The sequence below is a fragment of the Lissotriton vulgaris genome, chromosome 1_1 (assembly GCF_964263255.1).
Source record: "Lissotriton vulgaris chromosome 1_1, aLisVul1.2, whole genome shotgun sequence".
NCBI classification, from domain to species: Eukaryota; Metazoa; Chordata; class Amphibia; order Caudata; family Salamandridae; genus Lissotriton; species Lissotriton vulgaris.
Genome location: NC_141685.1, coordinates 1,844,257,194 through 1,844,283,620, shown reverse-complemented (window position 1 = coordinate 1,844,283,620; position 26,427 = coordinate 1,844,257,194). Strand labels below are relative to the sequence as shown.

General features: G+C 47.2%; 1 protein-coding gene across 1 annotated transcript in view; it reads left to right on the top strand.

Moving 5' to 3' along the window:
- The window catches only part of DOCK4 (dedicator of cytokinesis 4), a 1,616,764-nt gene that overhangs the window by 341,621 nt on the left and 1,248,716 nt on the right, over positions 1–26,427 (top strand). The window contains exon 3 of the mRNA XM_086919301.1: positions 19,796–19,836. Within this exon, the coding sequence (XP_086775427.1) occupies positions 19,796–19,836 (41 nt within the window). The remainder of the gene's footprint in view (positions 1–19,795; positions 19,837–26,427) is intronic.

Sequence of the window (26,427 nt, the reverse complement as noted above, 5' to 3'; positions counted from 1 at the left end):
GCCATGTTTCTGTTAGAAACAGGATGTCTAACTCCTGTTCCAGAATGAGAAGATTAACCTCGAGCGAATGTCTGGGGAGAGATCTGCAATTCAAGAGACCGAGCCGTAGTGTATGTTTTCCCACTACATGATTAGGGGGATGATATAAAGCACAGTAAGAAAAAGGTAAAGGGTCCGTCTTGCACAGGGTGCAATATGAAGGTGGCAGGGAGCGCAAACGAAGTAGTGCATCTCTGGAATAAGTGCGAGGGATACCTGATGAAATCGGCAGAGTGGCTGGCCCTAGGCTCGTCTGGGCTCGGACGGGCGCAGACGGGCATGACTCTGGCACGACTCCAGCGCAGGTCCGGCGCGTCCGCTGCGCGGAGTCATAGCCGTTCTTTATGACCGCTGCTAGAGCGCGTCACTCACGCACCCCCACCCAATATGGCCGCCAAAGTTACAGACAACCAGCCCTCGGCGTCTACACTCGACCGAGAGCTGACCGGGGGCAGAGGGAGGGGCGAGAGGTACAGAAGCGATGTAAACAACACTGAAAGTCTCTACACGCCTTTTGAATCAAGCATGTTAGATGCAAACAATGCGCAGGAAAAATAAAATCAGAGCAGTTTTAAAATCAATCAGTAAAGCGCTAAAAGCGCACTGTGCAAAGGAAAGTATGGAGACCTCCCGGCTTCCCCCTCAAGAGGGAAATGAGCAGCTGTTTGACCCTGAAACATGTGAATGAAATACAGAGAATGAAATGCAGAGATACTTTGCCTTTATTTCACCTTAGCCCTCTTTGTTCTACTAACCTGCACCCCAGCGTTCCTCTATTTCCTCGCCATCCTCTTTCCTTACTATCTCTTTAGATAGGTCAAATACTCCACTGCAAATAAAAAACATAACTAAAAAAGCATTGTTATTTACAACCCCAGTTAGCTCTAACTTTCACTAAAGCGACGCTGATTACATTGCAAATGCTCCTTTAAAAATTGTATTGGCATGTAGTAATGTCAGTAGAATGCTTAGAAACTGAAATACATCAAAGTCAGTACAGATATAATGACAATCGAGCTCTTGGAGCACACAGTATACACAATAAAACGTATTTTTAGGAGGGAACTTTACTAGTCGCAAACTGTAAGCATATGCTACTTAAATGTCAAAGGGTTCTAGCCTCGCAGGCTACGTTTTAGTATGTTTATCCAGGCTTCCACAGGCCCTATGTTCAGTTTGTTCAGTCAAAGGGAATCTCTCCGTTCCTCTTCCCAGTGTAGGATCTCCAATATTTAGCATTGTCTCTCGAAGCGTAATCGTCCTAAACCAACAAGGGAATGTTCCAGTGGCAGCCAACACAATGAAGAGCTGGTGGGGTGGGTGGAGGGGGAGTGCACTGGGGTTTAATAATAAAAAACTGTTTAATAATCACTTACCTGGAGTTGCAGGCCACCTCTCGCGTCGCACCTCGGTCTTCCTGGTCCCAGCAGGTCCTGGGGCAGGATTAGACTCCCTGTGCAATCCCCCAGGCCAATCCCCGAGCAGCTCGGGGATTGGCCTGAGTGGGCTGAAAACACACTCCACTCAGACTAGGCAGTCTGTGCTGTTTCCCCAGCCTGGCAGTTAAATACAGCCAGGCTGGAGAAACTTAAGTTTGCATGTGTATTTGGCCGGCCTGAGACGGCCGGCCAACACACACATTCACACTTAAAAGTGCACAAAGCACTCCTCCTCCCCTCCCCTCCCCTCCCCTCCCCCGGTACGCCCCTCTAGGCACACGCTGGCATGGAGCTGACAAATGAAAAATAAATCAATTATAGGTAATGGTTTTATTTTTCATCTGCTGGCTCCTAGCCAGTGAGGCGATGCTCCTCCGCCATTGTGGAGGATCCGCCCCTGGAACGTTCGCCTAGTGTAAAACCTCTCTATTCATAATTCCCAGGAAGGTTATTTCCTTTTTTTTTTATAAACACATTTTTATTCAGTTTACAGAAGGAGTGCAACAGCCAATCCGCACCGTAATTGATTACAATCACAAATTCTCGTTACCCAATATACAGGCATTATTAAAGCAGGAATACGACGGAAGTAGTCAAACCCCCTAAGATTAGACTCCCCCCCCCCCCCCCCCCCCCCAGCCACTTCCTCCAAATTCTGCGGTATTTCTTTAGGAAACCACGTGCTGCACACATAACCTTCTCCTGTGTGGCGCACTAGTCCACCCAATTCTTCCAACGTCTCACAGTTGGGGGTTCGGGGCATTTCTAGAAGGCCGCAATGTCTCTTTTGCCTACCACCATAGCTGTAGTGAAGAACAGTTGTTTGTTGCATGACCCGTCCAGCCCATCAGTGATGCCCAGGATCGTGTCCTTAGGTTTGTGTGGAACCCCCCCACCCATGAACCTCTGAGTTCTTCTTCGAACCCTTTCCAGAATCCCGCCAGGAGGGGACAGGCCCAAACCATGTTGAGGAAGCCAGCGGGGTTGTGGCCACATCTGGTACAAGACGAGGACGGACTAAGCCCAGCGCGATGAAGGCGTACAGGGGTGAGATATGGGCATGTAGATAGTAGAGCTCCACCAAGCGCAGCCTAGCGGAGGCGGTGACCGTTCTAGGGGCCATAAGGGTGTCTCACCAGTCTTCTTCTTCCAAGGGGCCCACCCAGTCCTCCCATTGCGCCGCAGTCGGTCCAGGGAAGTCGGGGTGTTGTTGATCAGTGTGAGGTAAATGCGGGTCCCAGGTCCCCAACCCTAATCTGGGCTTCAGGCGGGCTGTGATCTGGCAGCCGCGTACCTGTTGTGAGATGTGAGCGTAGGGCGTGTTGCAGCAGGAGATAGTGAAAGAATTGCGAGTGGTGCAGCGAGTACCTGGTTTGGAGATCTTCGAAGGAGCGCATATGGTCCCCCTCCCAAACGTCTCTCAGTTGCGTGATCCCTATGAGGTCCCAAGCTTCAAAGCCCCGAAGTCCAGTCACCTCCTTGAGCCAGGTCTTGTGCCACAGGGGTGTACAGTGGCACGGGGCGGAGCTGGGTCATCAGTGTGCAACGGGCGTTCCTCCGTCGCCCAGGTCCAGGCCTCCGCGGGGCTGTTGAAGAACAAGGTCTTGTTGGCGAATACCACTCGCAGGCGTGCCGGGAAGAGGAGCTGGTATTGGTCGGGGCCACACCTGGAGGAGGCCTGGGGGCCAAGGACCGATGGGCCCGCTCAATCGCGAACCAAGGAGAGAGAGAGACCTCAGGTACCCATGATTTGAGCCATTTCGTCCGGAAAGTCCGCCGTTCGGCCCTGCTCCGCTCCCTCCGGGAAACCCACCAGGCATAGATTGTGTCGGGACCTGTTCTCTGCGTCCTCTGCCCGGCGGTGCAGTTCCTGAGTGTGGGATTGAAGGGGGGCCACCTGCCCCTTGATCTGCTGTACTTCGTCTTCCACGGTGGAGATACGAGTTTCAGTTTCCTTGATCCGGGCGTTGGCGTTTTGGAGATCTTGCCGGATCAGAATCATGTCTACACGCACCTCCGCGATTTTGCCCTCCACTGAGGTTTGCGAAGCGTGGATAGCCTGCAGGATAGTAGACTACTCCGCTGAGGGTGGCTGGTCCTGATCCGCGGTTCCCCCAGGTGCGCCCGACTCCAAGGTGGTGAAACAGTCCATTTTGGGTTGGGTGGCAGGATCTTGGCCGACCTGTCCATCCTGCTCATGGTTGGCACCCCAGGGAGTGGCGGCGCCCAGGTACCCTGTTGGTGGATCCTGCAGTGGGGGTAGCCTGCGAGCCCCGCAGACGGCCCAGAGCAAGCAGGTGGGGCAACCAACGCCGAGGCTCAACTAGAACCAGATCGCCGCCGCCTGATGTGTGCGGCCGAGTCCCCTGTCCCAGACAAGTGGGTCCTCGGGGTGGGGGGGGATGATAAGGTGGCTATATGCCAGGTCCCAGAGCCGCGGGTGGGACCCCGTTGGTCGAGGCCGTCACCCCTACAGCTCCGGCCGCAATTTGCCCCGCTGCTAGAGCCAAGATTCCTGGGTGCGACGGCGCATGGGAGTGGGTCGTCACCTAAGGCCACTGCACAGCGCCACTAATGCAGACGAGCGAGCCCTCCCAAATAGACAAACCGGTGCCACTCGGTGTATTTGTCTGAAAGCCCAAACTGCGGGTCCTCACTTGGTGATGCGGCCTGGCGGGGGGAAAAATCAGGATGTAGTTGCAGAGTAGGGAGAACCCTCCACCGTGTCCACTCAAACGTAGTCACCTGGGCGAGAACAGCCCACCCGTGGCCACCAAGGCGTTAGAGGATCCACCATGCTTTCACCATCGCTTGGATCTGCGGCCGATAAGGAGCGCCGGGCAAACCTCAACCCAGGGGTCACCGCGTGGCCCAACGCATGACATCAGGGCCCTGCCAGCTCAAAAGGGGGAGGCGGATCCAGCAACGCACCCTCCAGGGGGGTGAACCAATTGGGCCGGGCAACAGTGGCCGCCTGTGCACGCGGGTGGCCCCCAATCAACTGTCCAGGGACCCCGCCGCTGCCAGGTCTCAACCGCTCCAGTGCACGTCTCCCTCAAGGTCCACAGAGACCCGCAGCCCCTCCCCTGGCTCCAAGGCCCGCTGCCACAGTCCGCGATCCCCGCTGCCCAACATGGTGGCCGCTCTCCCAATCACTCCGCCAGAGGGCCTAGGGCACGGGTGGGCCCGGCAACCCCAGGCGTCACACGCTGCCCCACCTGTTGCAGCGCGGCTCCGGGCCTTCAGGGGCTTCAATTGCCTCATGGCTTCCGCTATATACGCTGTCTTATCTTGAATGACTAAATTTCCCCCCTTGTCATCGGGTTTGATTTCTATGGTCTATGACAAGGGGGGAAATATAGTCATTCAAGATAAGACAGCGTATATAGTGGAAGCCATGAGGCAATTGAATGAAGTAAATAACTATCAAAGATTGAAGAAAAATCCCCTAAACAGTCTGAATGAAGATCTCAATGCAAAATTGAAAGGATGGAAGGATCAAGGCCTGCTGACTGAACAAAAGGTCAAATTTCTACAAAATGATGCACCTGTAATGCCAACAATATACTTTGTTCCTAAGGTGCACAAAACGTTAACCAACCCTCCCGGTAGACCAATCATTTCCAGTTGCGACTCTCTATATTAGAATGTCTCCATCTATGTTGATAACATTCTGGCACCTATGGTACCCACTCTGACGTCACATATAAAAGATACAGGAGATTTTATGCGAATTTTAATGAATACACAGTGGCAGAAAGACTATATGTTAGTAACGATCGATGTGGTATCGCTGTATACTTCGATCAATCATGATGTAGGGTTGCAGGCAATATCATATTTTTTTAAACAAAGCCAGTTACACAATTGAAACATTGCATCATGATCCTGAATAGGATTGAGATGTGTTTGAGAAATAACATCTTTCTGTTTAACAACGAGATCTTTTCTCAGAGGTGTGGTACCGCCATGGGAGTTTCCTTCTCTTCAGGCTATGCCAATCTAGTAATGGGGTGTTGGGAGAAGACCATAGCTTGGAGAGAAGGAAACGACCATCACGATTCATTAACAATCTTTTCCTTCTATGGAACGGAACAGAGGAAGAATTTCTGACCTATCTAAGCATACTTAATGATGAAAACATTGGATTGAAATTCACCCACAGTATAAGCTCAAAAGAAATTGTTTTTCTAGATATCAAAGTATATGTGGAATCTGACAAAATCGAAACTACAGTACATAGAAAGAGTACAGCTACCAACCGTGTACTACACGGTAAAAGCTTTCATCCTAACAGTGTGAAGAAAAACATTCCTTATGGTGAATTTATCAGAATGAAGAGAAACTGTTCCAATGGTAAAGAAATTAACCTCAAGTTCAACGACACAAAAAACGATTTTTGAAAAGAGGGTATCAATTTAATGACGCAGACGAGGAGAAATGAAAGCAAGAGCAATAAAAAGGTCTGACACCCTCATAAGAAGGGAAGAAGAAAAAACAATGAAAGCCTAACTAAGGAACCAATAAGAATGGTGATGACATTCAGTAAGGAAAATCCCATGATTCGTAACTCCTTAAAAAAATACTGGAACATTCTAACGAAGAACCCCAACATTGGTAAACAATTAGGGAATTGGGCGCAAATCTCATATAGGAAGGCACCATCTCTATCGGATAAATTGGTCAACAGCCAATTTGTAAATAAACGCCCTGAGACATAGCTTCAAGGACTACAAAAAGGCTTCACGAAATGTAGCCTATGTAAGGCTCGCAAAATTGGCAAAAACACAAGAAGTATTGTAGATCCACAAGGGAAGAAGTTTAATATTGAAGATACCATCACCTGTAACACTACACATGTGGTCTACTGTTTGGAATGCCAATGTGGCAGGCGCTACATTGGCAGCACAATTTGCCCCCTAAAGAAAATAATCCTAGAACATACAAGGGCAATTCAAAACAAAGATCTGACATTTGCCATGTCAAAACACATGTTAATGCATTCAGAAAAACTTTGCAAGACATGAGTTATTTTGAACTGGCTGTTGTACCCACAAATAAGAGAGGGGGAAATCGGGCCCTAAAACTGCGGAGATTGGAATCAAAATTGATCATAAGATTCAGAACCAAATTCCCAACAGGATTGAACGGGGATGAAGAGATGTATGTACATCTATAAGAGAAAGCAATCAGAAAAAATGGCTGAAATGAATACCCCTAAAGCAAAGAAATGAACCAAAAATGAACATGCTCAGAGAATATTGGGAACAATTAAAGATATTGACCAGTTGACGGTACCATAAGGCACTGAGCCTCAATAACTAGCAGAAGTTGAAATAAAATCAAAAATGTCCTGGATGAATGCACTAGTCGTAAAATAATAACTGGCATTCCTCTTAAAACAAGCATGATATTGTATAGTCACTGAGACTATCATTTAGAGGAAAGATGGACAATTCTAAACTAAGAGAAAAAAGAATCAACGTACTACATAGAATACTAAACTTGGCAGGACTGCTCAATTGGCCTTCTGCAGCTCCCAGTATAGAAATATGAACTTTTGGCACAATCATATAAAATGTATAACGGAGAATAATTGTTTTAAAAGTTATCTTTACACAAAAAAAGTCAAAAAATATGTTTCACAATTGTGGTGTATGTTTTAAACACTACCTGACCCATAATGCACCATAATGTGCTAATTGGTGATCAGGTATATAACATTGAAACTGTAAAGGGACTAATGATATCTTGCACCGTGATCAAGCCCAGCAGGGTGAAACGCGTTGGTGAAGTGGGATGATGGCACTGCAACAAATGGAATAAATTGTTACTCTGCTAAACTGTGGGAGTGTGCGTGTTATTTGCAACTTGGTGGAGGAAATAATTACAAGGCTTGTCCAGCCTTGACACGCGCACCAGCTGTGCAAAGAGCACGTTTCGTGTAATGGACACTTTGGTATATATATATATATATATATATATATATATATATATATATATATATAACAAAATCTGGGAGAACTAACCTAATCAAATATTACTGCCCTGTCAGCTTTCAAATTAGTTCAATACAAGTTCTGGTGTATTCCCTCTCAGTTGGAAGAAAGCATGTATAAGGCCCATCCTTAAAAAAGAGGCCCTTGACCCTATGGAACCTAAGCATTATCAGCCGATATCCTGCCTTCCCTTACCGGCCAAAATTCTTGAAAGAGCCATGAATCGGGAGCTTATGCAATACATAGATCATAACAACCTATTAGACTCCACCAACATGGATTCAGGCCATTTCACTCTACGGAATCCGCCTTAATTATGTCAACAGAAGATATCCGGAAGACCATGGACGACGGTGGAAGAGCTGCTCTGATTCTATTAGACCTAACAGCAGTATTTGATACCGTAAATCACGGGGTCCTATTGAACAGACTTGGAATGTTAGGCATTACAGACACTGCCTTAACCTTACTCAAGTCTTTCTTAGATGCCGGACTGCAACAAATCCATTGGGGAGGTCTCCAATCTGGAGAATTTTCCCTCCCGTGCGGCGTGCCCCAGGGTTCAGCGTTCTCTCTCACGCTATTTAATCTGTATGTAACCCCTCTTGCAGCACTAATAAAATCACATGGTCTGTGTTTAGTGTCTCACGCCGATGACACACAATTAGTAGTGTCACTTTCTCAGACGGTGGAAGCCACAGCAGAACGTTTTAGAAATTGTCTTCTAGACTTTAAGAGCTGGATGAGTGAAAACTTCTTAAAACTCAATACGGAAAAAACGGAAGTGATTGAGTTTGTCCAAAAACCATCTATTTGGAGTCACCTCTGGTGGCCTCCAGAAGCTGGCACATGCCTTGTCCCAGAAAAAAAGGTTAGAAATCTTGGCTTCATGATGGACAAGGAACTTACCTGTACAGTGCAGATCAGTCAGGTCACATCGGCCTGCTTCTATACTATCAAGGTTCTCCGGAAAACCCTACCATACATTCCTTTCACTCTGAGGAAAACTGTGATGGGAGCCTTAATAATGTCACGTGTAGACTACTGTAATGCACTATATCTAGGCACGGGGGAAAAACAGCTTGCAAAGCTCCCGTCAATCCAAAATGCAGCAGCTAGATTCTTACTCAATCTGCCCAAACGCCACCCGACATCCCAAGCCATACAGGAACTTCATTGGCTCCCTGTTAGGCGTAGAGTTCAATTTAAAGCCCTCTGTCTGGTCCACAAATCTCTCAATGGAAAAGGATCAGAGGATTTTACTAATCTCTTTCCTCGCTATGTGCCTCCACGCACATTAAGATCTGGCTGCCAAGATTTACTTCGTTTGCCAAGAATAAAGAGAGCCCGATGGGGCGGCAAATCTTTTTCCTTCCAGGCATCGAAACTGTGGAACACCATGCCCATCGCGCTGCGCTCCGACACAAACAGAACTAGTTTCAGGAAGGCGCTAAAAACCTGGCTCTTTTCTATGCCCGAATTGCTATCTGTTTTTTCTTCTGTTCTATAGCGCCAAGACGCCTCTGCATAAGCGCGCTTTAAAAATAATTCAGTCAGTCAAGCAATACAATGTGACATATGGGACGACTTAGTCCAGTAATTCCCATAAGTCATCATAATGACCAGTAAGGCATCACAGATGAACAGCAGGACCGGTGTCGCATATTTATTGATATGAACAGTCCATGTCCTTCCACATCCAGTTCCCATCACTTCATTCCCTTCTGCCACTCCAGGTGGCACACACATTCATGTACCTCCAAAAGACCAATTCACATGCTCAGCCTGCCTCTTGAGTTCGCTGCAGCACAGCATCTGTATCTTCCCCATGTTTAGTTGACATGCCTCATTATTTTGTACCAGAGTGACGTAGCATGTGAGAAGCTTTCAGCTGCCTTTGGTGCAAGAAGTGGCCATTACAAGCAAAGTACGTATATCTAATGTGGCATTAAAATAAACCTTTTCGGACTGCCATTTATTTGGCTTTGACTCCCTGCTCCATGTTGTTGCAATCTTCCTGGCCTCTTACTGGCTTCTCCTTGAAATAGGCATGGAACTCACAAGGGCTGGGATGGGGACAGCTGCACCTCTAGTGTTTTATATATTTTAAACCAGGTCGCCGATTTCTTTTCTGATTTTGCCCAGTATATATCGGGTATCAGATTCACCAGCCAGTGCTGTGTAATGTTCCCCATAATATTTCCAAAAAGTGCTTGGAATCCCAGATATCAACCACACATGCTCTCCGCTAGATGCCTCAATCTCAAGAACATTCTGAGATGCCCACTGTGGCCGGATCAGACATGCCAGACTCCTACCTGGTCGCTTGCCCTTTCGGTACTGTAAATGTATAGGCATTTATATAGCGCACTACTTACCCGTAGGGTCCCAAGGCGCTTCAACCGCTGCGAAACCCTTCCTGGCTTCCCTGAGAGATGGTCCCTTAATGGGTATCTCCAGGGTGAGACCAGGCATCCCCGGCAGTCTGGTGGGGCCGTTAGTGAAGATGAGGCAAGCTAATGCCCAGAGTTGCCGAGTGTGATCGCTGATCAGAGTGGGCACCGAGGCGAGAGAATTATCGAGTCCGCTGACCCTGGTCCAGAAACCTGCCGCGCCGGGAATCGAACCCTGGTCCCGGGCCGTCCTCTGCTCTCGGGTCTGCCGCCTCTAACCAGTGAGCCACACTACTGTCTGGCTGTTGCATACTTACAGAGTTATTTTACCTCCCTCTCCGCCACATTGCTGCATTCTATGATCAGAGCACATAGTTTCCCTAGGGGAACCCTTTCTCCAGCTAACTTTTGTTTCACCTGTAGACCCCAAATATCCTTTTCATATCTGTCGAGCATGCTTTGTAGTGCCTGGACCCAGGCTTGCTTGAATCCAGTGGCAAAGTTGGCAGGATATGCCCAGACGTGGGTCCCTTACTCACTTTCCCACTGGATTCAAGCTAGCCTGGCTGATTAGGGGTGTTACCCCGAAATCGGTCCCAGGATGCTTGTTTCCCGTCCAGGAAAGACCTGGCTTGGCAGTGCGGGCTGGACTGTTCCCATGAGGAACAGGGTCATGGCTGATTAACATATGTCAGAGCTGGGGTGACGAAGTGAGCTAAAGAACAATGATGGATTCAATCCAGATCTGTGACTAGGGGTGGGGTGAGTGTCAGCACTCTGTCCATCATCTCCTTGTGTTAAGTTTGTATTAAAATATACCTTCCTCCATTGTAGCAATATGCTGGAATAAGATGATTTGTATATCAATAGTGCTACCTCCCTTGAATGAGTACTGTATGAGGAGAAATGTCTGTGTAGACGCCGGCTTTTAGCAAATTTTCCCTCCACATCTGAAGCCAAATGTGTTTTGCAGTATGTGCCTATTTAGATAAGTCCACTCTTAAATGTGCGTACAGCATGTGAATGCATTCCAGGTGCCACACCCTGATGGTCTTAGCTGTTAATAGAGACATCGTCCCTGAAGGTAATAATTGCAGTAGTCATGATGTAACATGAGCATGTGGTTGTACATAATCTCAGTATAGCATATCTTCCAATATTCTTCACATTTTGCTTGTGGGCATGAGCAATTGTTATTACGTATTGGCCATCCGGCCATGTATCACATTGTGTCTTTTTATATCCTTTTTTTTGTAAAACATTTTTTATTGAGAAAGAAACAAACAAGCATCAGCAATAGCATGACAGTTCAGAGGGAGCCACTCAATCGGCATAGTTGGTACAATAGGTGAGTTTACAGAGATACATTTACACTTGACAGAAAGTTTAGGGTGACTGGGGATCGTCCATTGCTGGGGCCAAGGGAGGCTGACATATTTCTCCCTGGTAGGAATTCCAAGGGCCCCACACTCAAGACCATTTCTTAGGGCACCCACGTGCTACATACACAGTCTTTTCTCTAAACATTGCCCAGTCCAAGTCCTTTTCCCAATCCTGGGCCATGGGCGGTGACAGTGCACCCCATCGCTGAGCGATATTCCTCTTAGCTAGCATTAGCCCCAGCGTTACCCATTGCATCATGCAAACATTTAAATCAGTTGACTCCCAGATGTTCAGAAGACACCTTTGGGTCTCCACTCGGAGCTGAACAGACAGAACAGTGTTGATGATGTTGTGGATTTCGCGCCAGTAGTGTTGTGAGCACTCCCAGACTATGTGAAAAAAGGTTCCCAGTTGGCCACATCCTCCCCTGCAGGCACCTTCATCTACCCTTCCCATTCTTAACAGTTGGGGCCCCGTTATATAGATACGGTGACTCCGCCATGTGATATTGTTTCTGTAGCGATGCAAAGGGCTTAATATCAGTTTTGTCCCACAGATCCCCTATGCAGGTGATACCTATAAGATCCCATCTGTCGAACCCCTTACTCTTCCACAGGTTACCCAATTGCTCAGAATCCCATAATGACGTTGCGAGCGTTCGCTTCCGTCTCCAACGTAAACGGAAGGTAGCAGCGTGCCAAACGTGTACTGCATGTGCGGTAGGGCCTGTTAATGGAAAGCGCCGGGACCTAGAGTAGAGGGCTCTACTGAAGGTCCCCCCACCCCGATGGGGGGGCCACCTATCCATGTTGTATCCTGTGTTACCGGACTGGGCATAGGTGCAGTGGGTAATGGAGGACGAGTTAAGACGCCTAGTATTGCAATTTTATATCTGGGAGGCTAATGCCCCCGTCGTACCAGGTCAGTGATAGTTTGGTGAGGGCAATAGGAGGTTTACCATTCCACAGTAGATCCCGCTGGAGGCTTTCGACCTCCCGGAAGTATGACACAGGTTTCGGATCCATGGAATTCTGGAGCGCGTATAGAAATCTGGGCAGGGACATCATCTTAAAAAAACTTCCTTTCCTTACAGGGAGAGGGGAAGAGTCTTCCACCTGGCGATATCTTTGCACAGCCGGATCAGTGGGGGCTGGAGGTTACAAGAATAACGGAGAGAGAGGGGTCCAAAGGTAGGAAGATCCCCAGATACGTAAACCCGTCAGAACGAGTCTGTAACGGACACCCACGCGGCGGAATCGGTGGCCCTCCCGCCACTATAAACATGGGGGATTTGCTCCAGTTTATGGAACAACCTGAATACCTTCCAAAAACTGTAAAAATGTCCAAAACTACACTCTAGGATCTCCTAGGGAGGTCAAATAAAAGAGGATGTCATCCGCATAGAGTGAGATCCGATCTTCCCATTATAAGGACCAACGCATACCCCTAATCATCAAGTCTTGACGAATCCTGGCAGCCCGTGGTTTCAGCACTAAAGCAAATAGCAGAGGGGACAGAGGGCAGCCCTGGCACGTCCCTCTGCCCAGCCGAAAAGTAGCAGATTTCTTGTTGTTGACCACCACCTGGGCCATAGGCAGGGAGTACAATAAATGTACCCATTGAATGTACTTTGGACCAAACCCCTGTTTCCACAACACTGCCCACAAATATGGCCACTCAAAGGCCATAGCTGCGTCCAGGGAAACTATAACTGCCAACTCCAATATAGAAGACGCCCTGCTCAATACCCCGTGGACTCTGCGTAGATTCTGCGCCGTGTTACGATGTGGTATGAAACCCGATTGGTCCGGATGGACCAAAGTCCCGATCACCGTCAGGAGGTGAGTAGCAAGAAGCTTAGCGAGGATTTTGGGCTCCGTATTAAGCAAAGATATCGGTCGGTAGGAGCCACAGTCGGTCTTGGCATTTCCTTCCTTATGTATGGTAACTATAGTGGCAGTACGCTGGTCCAACGGCAAGATGCCCGTTTGCCTCAATTCCTCATACATGGTCCTCAGGTACGGGTCAGCTTGTCAGGTTTAAGCTTGTACAATTCGATCAGTAACCTGTTAAGGCCCATGGCTTTGCCCGGTTTAAGCTAACAGATTGCTGCCACTACCTCCTCGTTAGATATGTCGCTGTCCATGAGGTCACATTCGACCCTGACAGTTTGGTTAAGGTAATGTCAGTAAGCAGCTGGCGGGAGTCCTCAACCGGGTAAGGAGCAACCGAAGTGTAGACAGCCTGGAAGTGGGCTGCAAAGGAGTCCACAATAACTTGCGGGTCCGACAGGGAATTACCCTCGGGCCTCGAATTACCAGGGCAAGTCTGCTTGACCATTCCCTCTTGTCTAACCATGCCAAGAGTTTCCCGGCCTTATCGCCCATCTCATATACTCGACCCTGAACTGCTCTGCCCATGGCCTTTGCTTGGTCTGTTACTAGCGCCCTGTATTCCTGTTGTTTGAGTTTGAGAAGATAGAGTTTGGCGGGTGTGACGTCAACCTACAATTCTGCCTCCAGCCTCCCCACCTCTTCCTCCAGTGCCACCATCTCTTTACGCTGTTCCTTTTTCTTCCCTGAGATTATAGAAAGGGCCTGACCCCGTATCACAGTCTTGAATGCCTCCCAAAGCACCTGGGGGTTCTCAACCGAGCCCTCATTCTCATTGAAGTAATTATCAATAGCTTTAAGGAGCTCCCGTCGGATATGGGGATCACGCAGATACCATGGATTGATGGGGGCCACACAACCCACCTGCTGGAATCCGAGCGACAAAAATGGAGCCAGACTGGCGAATGATCTGAAATGCCTCTGGCTAGGTGTTTTATCTCCCGGACATGGGAGAATTGGGATGCGGGTAACAGAAAATAGTCAATTCTGGACAAACTCCCATGAGCCCCTGAGTGAAAAGTATACTGGGCGATGTCGGGATGAAAAGCCCTCCACCCATCCGCCAACCCCATGGAATCCAAAAATTCGGGCAACCAGCTGTGTGATTGGGGGAGATTGCGTGAAGGGTGCCGGTCACAATCCCCGGAAACCACCGAATTAAAGTCCCCTCCCAGCACCAAGAGGCCTTCTGGGATTTCCAACAGCAGCATACCCAGGTCACTAAATGTGGAAGCTTGAAGGCCCCGGGGTACATAAATCAAAAGGAAGGTGACAGGGCGGCCCTCCCATGTGCCCGAGACTCCAGCATATTGTCGTCTCAAATCTGACCAGGTGTCCTGTACCACGAGGGGGGAAGGATTTTTTTCATCAATATGCCAACTCCCCTGGAGCCCGTGGTAAACCCAGCGTGGGCCATCAAGACATAGCCCTCCCTCTGTGCAGCACTCTACATGTACTTCCGATCAAATGGGTTTCCTGCAATAGAACGATGTCAGGTGCCTGGCGCTTAATGCACTGGAGAACAACACTACGTTTGATCTTATCCCCCAATCCATTGACATTCCAACTCATCAATTTAACCTCACTGTCCCCGATCAATGCCATCTCTAAGTATACTGGAACTCACAGAATGCAATGCTGCTTCCCCAGTCAACACATCCAAATCCACCGCTGATGCAATCAAAGTTGCAACCAAAAAATTAAACAGTTCTCATAGCGCAGTGGGGCACCAGCTCTGGAGTTTTGAAGGATAACGTCTTTGCTGCGGAAGTCCGGGACCAGCTTCAACATGGGCCGCAGGGGAGCGACCGGTTTGGGACGGCCGCCCGGTATCCTGTGGGCGCGCTCCACGACGAAGAACTTACTGATGCCTTTAGGTTGCAAGTGTTTTAATATCCTGTTTTTTTATCTGTTTCTCTGGAGGGCAATCCATCTCTCCACTCTTCATCTGGAGTTGTATTTTGTCCTTCCCAAATTTCTCCTTCACTGATTGAAGGAATAATCATGCGTCTCTTGCACCGTGAGAGTACAATCTGTGTAGATTGAGAGAGTTGATTTACTCCATTTCCTATGTCAGATGGAGTACTATGATAGTGTGGCTCTTTTGGGTCTGAGATGGGCACCAGGAGGTGGCCTGAGAATACGTGATCTATGCAACTTTTTGATAATTACGACATTGGAAATGTCTGTCCTGACAAAGAAGTCTGTCAGGAGTAACTCCATAAATGTCTCCGGCTTGTCGATAGCTGTGGTCTCTGGCAGTCCTGATATTATTAAGTATGACTCGCGTTTCTACCTCCTCTTTCTCTTTGCATCTCCAGTACACCCTACATTTAAAGGATTTATTAAGACTGGCCAGTAGTACAGTCTTCCAGGTCTAAGACTTGTAGCATGGCCATTGTAGCGTTGCCTGCTTGTCCATACACTCTTTGAGAAGATCGGTTCTAATGGATAGCAAGTTAATTTTAGTATTTATGGACATAAGTCTTTCATTCATCACCACAAGCAGTGTTTTGTGATGTTGCCTCTGTCGAAAGTTGGACCTGTGATTAACTCTGTGCCACTTTACGCTTTTGGATTCTCTGCTCACCTGGAGTTCAATGTTAATTTACTGTCTAGTGTACTTTGGCCATCTTCGAGTGGTGGTGCAGACAAATCATTGTTTTTAGCTGCTATTGTATCCTGCTAATATCAACAATATAGCCCCCTTTGGTCACCAGCGTAAAGCTGCTCTGCAGCCTCCTCCTGTCACCCACAGACCACCTCCCACTAAGAATGAATTATTCTCATTTGGTGCACAGTTTCTATATCTTACACACAGCACTTGTGTTTTAGGCCAACTCCTGCGACTGGCAGACTAGTATCCACAGTGCAGCCAGAGATCACTATTCTGTTTCTAGAGTCCTCTCAATGGTGTGGTCTTAGCTTTGCCACTGATCATTCTAGATGGCCTCACCATTTTGCAGTGTTTGTGCTGTAAATGAGTCTGCTTACATGTCCGGCTTCCATCACTTGTCCTCCAGTCAGCAATCCTAAGTATGGCCTCAGTACATATAAATGTAGTCTCTAATCGGCTTTTTGTCCCATTTCGTAGAGATTTGCCTGCTGTCTCATCCGATAAAACTGTTGACGCAAATTTTATACAAAATGATTTTACTAACAATGTGCTAAGTTTACGTTTAAAAAAACATATTAGATGCAAAATTTGTAGTAGGTAATCATACTTAAATGTAATCAGCCTGCAAATTAATAAAAGTGCTGATTTAAGCTAGCCTAGCTGTTGATGCCATGTTAGTTGTTTGCGCACAATGGTTTTTTACATTTCAAATGCTGTATTTTGCCAGAAGCCTTCTGTTAGGTAGTGAATAGGCATTTGTTATGTATCAGACGACTGATAGTGAGTACCTTACCGAGAGAAGAGGAGCTGATTGGAAGGATTATTCATGGGAAGAACTGTCTGGACTGTAAAACATCAACTGTGTAACTTTTCATGGTTCAATGTCTGAAAGCTGATTGTGCTCCTATGAGAAACTGGGGACTTTGCTTATTCCCATGAGTTTGCTGATATTCTATTGTAGGGAGAAGATGACGGAAAAAAATAATGCTGCAATTTAGAGTTTGTGTGTTTATATTAGTGTGTGTTCCTAGAGTAGAGTAGAGTAGGATACCTTCTCTGACCAGAGGCACTCCTTTGAGTGTCTGATGCCTCGTCTCCCTACCTCCCTAAAAGATCTTTGCATTCTGGGAAGAAACATCTGGCAGCTGTCCCTAGGATAAACAGAGTTCGGAGTGGTAGAAATGTTGGAATCAGCTACCAGTCTATATTCGGCTTAAAGCCAACCATCTTGCCTTTCGCAAACTCCTGAAAACCCTTCTGTTTCCCTGAATGTTCAGCTGTAGTTTGGTGATGACTCTGTCTTTAGTGCTGGGAGGCCTTTCTGGTAGCCATGCGCTGTACAAATGCCAAATTCATTCATTCATTTATTCGTTCTTAATGAGAGGCTGCCGTACTCAGACTTTACTGAATTGTCTGCTGATATATTGGAGCTGAGAATATTTTCCAGCTTATAATGCAAAGGGTTCATGCTTGTGCTTATTTTACTCTCTCTCATCAGAACTCTATAATGGGTTTCCCAGCTGACAACTTTTTCTCTGACAGCTTTTTCTCTCATTAATCTATCTTATTTAGAATAGGGATTTTCCTTTTTGGAACATACTTGTTGTATTATTACTATATTAACTGTGATTCTAACAAACATGTTGTTCTTTTTTTATAAGCATGTATCAATTGATGGATTATATTATAGCCTTGTAGCCCACCGTAGCGGGCTATACCGGCTATTAAAAGCCCACTTCAGAGTTAAAAGCCCAAGGTGAGGGCCTTTAACAAGGGAGCAAGACTTTAATAGCCGGTATAGCCCAGCTACGAAGGGCTTTAAGGCTATTAAAACATTCTGCCACTAGAGGACATAATGTTCTAACAAATTAAACAAAGGCCTCTTGGAGTAATCCCCTCTGACTTCGAGAGATCTTGGTTTAAACAACATTGGAATATTGCTCTGCGGGCCTTTACCGGCCCGTAGAAGCAAGGAGCACTCCTTTGTCTGCAATGGAGTGCTCCACATCCAATGTTCTAATAACCTGTAATGCAGGTAAATAATGATACCCTGGCATTCGTTATTTATTGAGTGCGATAAATAGCACCTATTACGAGTTATTGGGGAATATGCAGATTTTGTTGTTTAAAACACTAAAATCCATATGGTATGGTAAATACATTACACATTTCCCTTGTTAAATTTCATCAGCTTTATACTGCTGAAATTTAACAAAGCTTGAGGTATTTAACACATCTGATAATAATTATCGGATGCGTTGAATAACTTTTAACTCTTAATTCTGACCTGTGCGTAAACAGGGCTTTACGCACTGGTCGTAATATAAAGAGCAGCTCATAATCAAGCCCTTAGAAGCATCTTTGAAGCACAAGTCAATTCAGCAAGTAAACATGAGGAGCCACAATCCGAAATACCTTTGAGTATGGCTATAGCAGAACTCCCCTGTTGCATCCACTATTTACTTTTACGTAACCTCTTAGATTCCGAGAAGCACTAGTCTGAGCAATGCTTAGAATATGTGATTGGATTTTTCTCCAGAAAGTCCCATTGGGACTCCACTAAGTTTTTTTCTTTTGAATTTCTAATGGACATTGCATGTCTGCATTAGTGTCAAAATGTTAACGGAGCTGTTTCAGCTGACACATTGGCCAAGGCAGCTACACGCAAGCTGATATGGCTCTAAGGGAGTTTTCAAACTTGAGGTTGGATACCTATTTCATAGAGTAAGGCTGAAATGCCTGCTTAACTAATGCTTTTAGTGGCTTCCCACAGATCTCTGGTATTTTTATTTAGGCCACTGACTGACATGAACTCTCTTTTTTGGATCATCTTTAAGACCTCTGGCTACAGGGGCAGGGGCGGCTCTAGGCTCATGGTGGCCCTGGGCAGGTAGCGTAGGTAGGGGGCCCCCGGAAGAGGGGGTGCGGGCGAGGAGGAGCGTTGAGGCCAGTGAAGATGGGGGGGGGGGAGGGGGAGGGGTCAGGATATTTGGAAGTGGAACAGAGCCGGTGGCCGCCAAATCCCTGCCAGGAGCCGCCACGCAAATATGCACCCATCCTCAGAGGAATATTATATTAAGGATATATATTGGCGTGGTGGCCCCTGGGGTTTGGTGGCCCTGTGCAAGTGCACAGCTTGCACATGCCTAAAGCCGCCCCTGACAGGGGTTTAGGCCCAGTCACACATTCATTCTAGCATTCAAACTATTTGGTAAATGTGGCTTATTCCTGCGGGGCTGGTCTGTGTCGCTATTGCACTTCCGTACCTAAATGCGAACGTGGGGTTAATGACTCAATAAACGTGTAAGCTGCTTCTTCTCACTCAGAAAAGATGCTACAGGGGCATTCCAATAAAGAGCATGGCCCCCGCTGTCAGAGGAGAGAGCGCCCAGGGAACCCCACAGGGGCAGACTTCCTGTTGGCGTTCTTCACCTCATCAACTCTGTAAGGTACCCACCAGCGCCCGACTGGCACTCTGTCCTTTAACTTCTTCAGCCTTTGGGATAGCAACCTAATATATACTCACAATGACACAACCCCTCTCAATCCCTGTATTCTCTCCCCCCCCTCAATCCCTGTCTTCTCCCCAACCCCCACCCCCCACCCTAAAATTCAATATCTTCCTGTCTGGCCATGGAGTCGGCTTCCCTCTCTACAGATGAACGGAGCAGCGAGCTGCATTCGCACAACATTCCTAAAATGCCGCGTATTCATTTTCAAAGTCAGCAGTGCGTAGTCCAAGCCATACAATATGAAACTATATTGAGAAATACACTGTGGATAATACCTCTTTGGGTACGCTACGTCCGCCCTGCCTCAAACAAGTAGTTTACTGTCTAAACACGTGTATGCCGGTGCCCTACCTCTCGTGTCATTGGTATATTTACTTTTATTAGAGAGGGCCTCCTTCAGTGCATTCGGTTTTGAAGAAACAGATTTCTATGTAGTGCATTCATGTATAAATGTTTTTAAAGTTACTACTATTCTGAAAGTATGGGGAAAGCCTAACTCTAATCTTTTTTGTCCTCTTTAGGTTGGTACCGAGGATTTGCCTTAAAGAACCCCAATAACAAGGTAAACGCTAAGTGCTCATAGTGTGAATTGTGAAATAAACAGAATAACTCAATTGTAAAATGTTAAAGATTGAATCTGCGTTAAAGACATACAACATTGGCAGGACTTCGCAAACAGTCTGCTGGACCAGTGCTACGACGCTGCTTATATTATCACTTCAACCAGTCTGTAATTTATTTGTCATTGTCATAATTTGAGCAAGGGAGCGAATGCAAGAAAAGAGACCCGGATGATGGTGAAAGTGACCGAGGGAGGGAGCAGGAGTAAAAAAGAACCTGCAAGAGTGACATTAAGAGGAAGGAAGTGAAGTAAGAAAAATGCTGAGTTGGAAGCTAGACTCTACGCCTTCTAAGAAACGCTTTGGACCCTGCACGTGCATTGTGTAAATTAAGAACTGATTGATGCAAGTTTCTGAAACACAATTCTTTACCCTAAGGGTGGCAGTATTGTACCTCCTAGTAATATGTGCTGCTAGAGTTAAAGTTATCTCCAGGGTCCTTCGTTTGGCTGATATTGGCTATTTTATTTTATATTTTTCTTTCTGTTTGTTTGAATCATGATGCAACAAAATTCTCCATAATCATCTACACTCTTTTTTTTTTTTTTTAATTTTTGGAGAACCTTTATTATTCGTAAAAAGCAATTACAGGCAGAGGCATACAACAACCCTGGCCGACCACTAAGCAAGTCATGACGATAGCAAATCAATGTTAAGAAAACATAGCAGCACATGGTCAGGTGTTCCAGCAAGGTCAGGACATAACGTATATGCAAGTATGTATATAGGCAGTCCGGATTAAGGAATGCTCGTTTTTCAGTCTAAAAATCACAGGATCAATGCCAAACAATCGTTTCAGGTCCTGCAGTTAGCCAGCATAAAGTGGAAGGTCAACGAGCAACACAAATGCAGTAGGGGAGAAAGGTTAGGCATACAAATCAGGATAGTCCCCAGCACAGTCACGTTTCATAATAAACCAACGTTCACCCCTCAAAAACCGAAAATTCTAAGGGAACCATAGGAAACGGTAATGCGGAAAAAGAAGAGAGGGCCATAGAACCAAGGAGGAAGCAAGGAACTAGAAAGAAAAATCCCCCCCCCCCAACCCCCCACTCCGCACCCCTGCAGAAGGCCACGGCCTACCCCCCCCCCCCCAGCAGTGTGCCTGTCTCCCTAAATAAGAGACTCGAAATGTAGTAAGACAAGAGAGAGAGAAAGCAGAGGAGGAGAGAAATCATTATACCAGCTCCCATCCACCCACCCCCCGAGCCCCGGACCATCAAATCAACACAGAAGCGAAATCAGTTTCAGTCAATGCAGTTCGTGCCCCACATAGTCACCAGGTTATCAAACGCCAGTAATCAAGGAAGCAATCTCAGCCCTGTCCCGTGCGATCGAGTGCACCAACGGAGTACAGCCGGCCAGTCACCATGTTAATCGACGTGGGCAACAAAGGTGACCAGGAGAATTCGGTGGGCTGCCCACCAAAGCCAGCCGTAAACAACAGTTTGCAGTCAAGGGCACCGTGAGAGAGTTCCATGCGCAGCAATAAGCCCCAGTCCCCATCGGCAGCAAGCAGTCCCGTAGTCGTTATAGGATCCTGGCCCTCGAACATCACCATACCCACCGGGAGAATCATGACACATCGCTCAAGTGTAGGGTGTGGCACAGTGTCCTGGACGCACGAACAGTCCCGTAGAGCGTATCCCACAGCGGGAATAATGGCAACTAGTTTTCTCCCCAGGTCGCGGGCACCGCAGTCCAGGGCGAAGCAAAGGGCACCGAGAGCAGCCAAAACATCCCCGATCCCCGGCTTCGTCCCATGAGCACAATCCACGGCACTCGTCCTCACCAAAGGCTCCTCAGCAGGCCTCGCCACATTAGTCAGGATGTCGCTGTCCCATGCATCCAATCGGGCGCCTTCTCGCCCCCCATCGGAGCACAATCGAGTCGCGGTTGCAGGGGTGGCGAACTCCATGGCGTCTCAGGAAATGTTACAGAAGCGGCCTCAGCAGGCGACAGGATCTCTACCGCACGCTAGAGCCCTCAGAGCCCAAGCACAGATCCCGAGTTGCACAAAATGGCGCCCAAATTTACGTCGGGAGAGATGGAAGGAATATCCGAGCGGTGCATGGGCGGAAAAACCCAAATAAAGTGTAATCCCCCGGTTCTTTGATGTTCCGCCAGCACTTGACCCGCTTGGTGGGCTGGAGAATTGCATCAAAGGTTAAGCAGTGCGGGTGAATCACTCCGGTCGGCCGACTCCTACCCATTGCAGGCGGCCGTTGTTGTTGCATCAGGGGCTGGCCATCCCTCGCACACAAAGCCCCGGTTTCACGGCTGATGAGGGCCGGATATAGAGCGGGAACATTTCTCCGGTTCTACCGCTGGTGGAAATCTCGGGAGCACGTCACCGAAAGCTGCAACACTTCCCCTCCACGAAAATGCGCCTCGGGGTCAGGATTAGTTTCAGGATGTGTACGCAAATCAGGGAAGACGGCGGAGCTGAGAGCCTAAGCGGCCATCGCGGTCGCCAGCTTGGCTCCTCCTCAATCATCTACATTCTTGATCTTAGGTAGCTGCATTTCCCAAAACTTTTCACCTAAAAATAAAAGGGATACAAACATCTATTTCAGAACTGACAGTTGTCTTCTTCCTCATCTGGTCCCATGTAATACTTGGAATAATGCCGTAATATAAATGCAGCATGTCCTCATCAGTCAAAAAATATATGTAATAATCCCTCCTAGTGGCTCAACGAGTTAACTCTCAACTCTGATTCGGCCACCTTTTCCATTCTGGGTTGGTATTAAGCGCCAAGATGCTCCTTGGATTGATAGAACGCGCTATAGAAGAGCTATTTTACATTAGATTACATTAGATTACAATAACGTTTGATTACTGCCTATTTTATGTTCAGATCTCCGCTTTTCAACATTTAATGCATCCATTTTTGTTAATGATCTTCGTGACATAGTTTAAGGCTATGTTGTATGTGGTCCCGCAAGTTAAGGTGTTACTTTCATTAGTTTTAGGTGATGGATCAAGAAGCCCCTCCCTGTTCTGCTTCCTGGCTTGCTTACAGCTCTTGGAGATGATCAAGTCTGGATAATCTCTATTCTTTAGTTTCATTGTGAGCGCCTCGAGCTATAGTTTAAAATCATTGATATGATTACAGTTTCTCCAGATCTGTAGGAATTGACCATAGGGGAGAATCTCACATAGTAGTGGTTGAGGGTGGAAACTGCTGAATTTCAGTAGGCTGTTCTTATCTGTCAGTTTTTTGTAACTGTTGGTTTTGAGGCTCTCTTGATTTTTTTGTTGTTGATTTAAAAAAAAAAATTATTGGGATTTTATGAGTTTTACATCAGTCATATACATTTCTTTTTACGGTATAGTTAACTCTTAGGAGAGTAATAAAGAAGGAAAGGAAAGCACCGCCAGAGGGTAAAGAGGGAAAAAAGAAGAGAGGGATAGGAAAGCCCAGTAGGAAGGAGTACTGTACTCAGGCTAGGCATCATAACAAAATCCCTGACCCTTCCCTGCTGCAGATTTTGTTGGTCAAATGTTGATCAAATGCGTCGGGCCCAGACATGCCAGGTAATGTTAGTACCACAGGGATGTACAACTTCGTCACATGGAACGTACGTGGCCTAGAGGCCTTCCAGAAAAGGCATCGTATTCATGCATACCTTCTTCAACGTAAGGCACAAATAGCATTCCTCCAAGAATCTCACCTAACCGATTCTGAGGCACAAAAATGCGCAAAAAATAGAGTGGGTACATTTATTCTACCAATTACTCCGCCTTCGCTAGGGGGAGGCGACCATTTGGATACGCCAAGGGGTCCCATTCCTGGAGCTAGACAGAAGAGTAGACGATCAGGGCAGATACGTTTTGGTGAAGGGCACTCTAGACGGCTCCTTAGTGGTCCTGATTAACATTTATGCCTCTAACTTTGACCAGGACCAGTTTCTGCGCCGATTGGGTACAGTGCTGGCCGACTGGGTTGGCATACCCTGGATCTTGGGTGGGGACTGGAATGCAGTTCTAGCACGGCCTTAGATAGGTCTCCCCCCCCCCCCCCCCCCCCAAGGTACAAACACCAGTAAACTGGTCGATTACTTCACCACATGGACGGATGGTTGGATACTCTCTGATTCATGGCGACACCTACACCCAAATCATAAAGAATATTCCTTCTATTCCTTCTATTCTTCTGTACACTGTTTGCACTCTAGAATTGACAGGTTCATTTGCTCCCGAGCGATCTCCACTTATTTAGCAAAAACATTCTCCGATCACAACCCTCTAGAATTCACAATAGGATGGGGCCTAGTACCCACCCCTGTTCCTACTTGGAAACTGAACCCGCAACTACTAGAGGATGGCCCGTTCCGCACGACCCTCTCTAACTGTATCACTAATTACTTGACTGAAAACTGGAACACAGCCTCCTCCAACCTGGTTGACTGGATGCCCTGAAAGTAGTAGTACGGAGAGCATCGATAGGCCAAGTAGTTGGGGCAAGACAGGAGACACACCAACGGTTGAAAACTATAGACAGCGCTTAAACACACTAGAACAGGAAGCGTTAGCCGATCCAGAAAAACGAGCGACGTTACAAGATGCCCACATAGATCATGCAGAAACATTGGAAACATTACGGACCATTGACCATAACGCATTCCTTCAACGGAAACACACTGATGCTTATAGATCGGGTGCACTACTGGCCCGCTTGGTTAGGGACAGGCCAGACCCCCCTGTCATAACCAGTATCCACACCTGGGCAGGACAGATAGTTCACACACAAAGGGAAATCAACACTGCCTTTTATGAACAGAACCCCCCGACCCGACAGTCGTTCCGTGGCAGCATTTCTGCAGGACCTGCCTTTTCCAGTGATCCCTGAGGCAGTGAAAAAGGACATTGATGGTCCTAATACTCAAAATGAAATCCGCGCTGCCATTTAGGGGTTAAATCGCAACAAAACCCCTGGGATAGATGGTCTCTCAGTGGAGTTTTACCAGACTTACTCAGAGACCTTAGTCCCCACCCAGTAGCCTGTCTATAAGGTAGCCTTTGAGACTGGTCATCTGCCAGAATCTACTATGCAGGCCCTGGTCACGTCGATACCTAACCTAGGCCGAGATACCTTAGAGCTCCCTAATTATAGGCCTCTCTCCTTACTGTCCACTGAGTATAAAATTCTAAATAAAGCCCTAGCTAATAATAAATCATTTTAATAATGATAAATCATTTGTAAAGCGCCTGGCTACACAAGGAACAGTGTGTCCCTGCGCTAACTGCTGATATATTACCCAAGGGGCCGATGATGCCAGGCCGCAGGACTTACAGAGTGGGAAACAAGTGTGTTTTTAGTTTCCTCCGGAATCTAATTTCAGACGGCTCCATCCTAAGATGCAGAGGGAGTGCGTTCCAGTGTTAGGAGGCCAGATACCTAAATGAGCGTCCGCCCATTCTGGCCCTAAGGATGCGGGGAGTTTTAGATAACATCACGCCAGAAGATCTTAGGTTCCGGATAGGACGATGAATAATAAGGAGATCTTTTAGATAGTCCGGGCCTTTGTCTTGAGCAATGCGATGCGCATAGCTGAGGACTTTAAATTTTATTCGCTCCCTAATAGGGAGCCAATGAAGTTTAGCCAGGGCTGACTTCCCCGAGGCTCTACGCGGGAGCCCAAGCACTAGGCGAGCGGCGGCATTCTGCACGCACTGCAGTTGATGAAGGGCTTTTTGATTTAGTCCTTTCAACATGGCATTTCCATAATCAAGGTGTGGAGTCACCATAGCATGGACAATAGTTTTTCGGGCTGCGGGGGGGAGAAGGTCTAGGACCTTACGAAGAACCTTCAGTAAGCCAAAGCACCTCCCTGTGACCTTGTTGACATGGGTCTTATACGAGAGGTTAGAGTCCAGCATTACACCAAGGTTTCTTACCGACTCCTTCGGGATGGGGGGACTCCCTAATTCATCAGGCCACCAGAGCCGGGACCAAGCAGATGTCGCTCTCCCGACCTATACAACCACATCTTACTAGGCTGATACATGAGCACCAATGCAGATTTTTACTGAATCGCAGCACTTCACTGAATATCAGACGTCTACAATCTACACTAATGCAAGCCACCCCTCGAGAATATCAATCTGCAGGATGCATAGCATTGGACCTTAAGCAGGCCTTTGACTCCCTCTCCTGGGATTTTATGTGCATGACACTGCAACAATTTGGTTTTCCAGACATATTCCTTAAGTGGGTCAGTTTATTGTATACGTCCCCCACAGCTAGAGCACGCACTCCCCGTTTCATTCCCGGCACATGCACTATCCATAAGGGCACCAGGCAGGGATGCCCGCTATCCCCATTATTATTTGTACTCGCACTAGAGCCCCTAGCACTGGCCCTTAGACAACCAGCGGATTAGCTCGGAATTCCGATTGCTGGGACTCGCCACCTAATATCAATCTATGCAGATGATATACTGTTATATTTATGAGATACGACAGTGGATAATGCCTCTCTCCCCGCCATTTTTGCCATTTTTGAACAGCTGTCAGGACTGGCTATA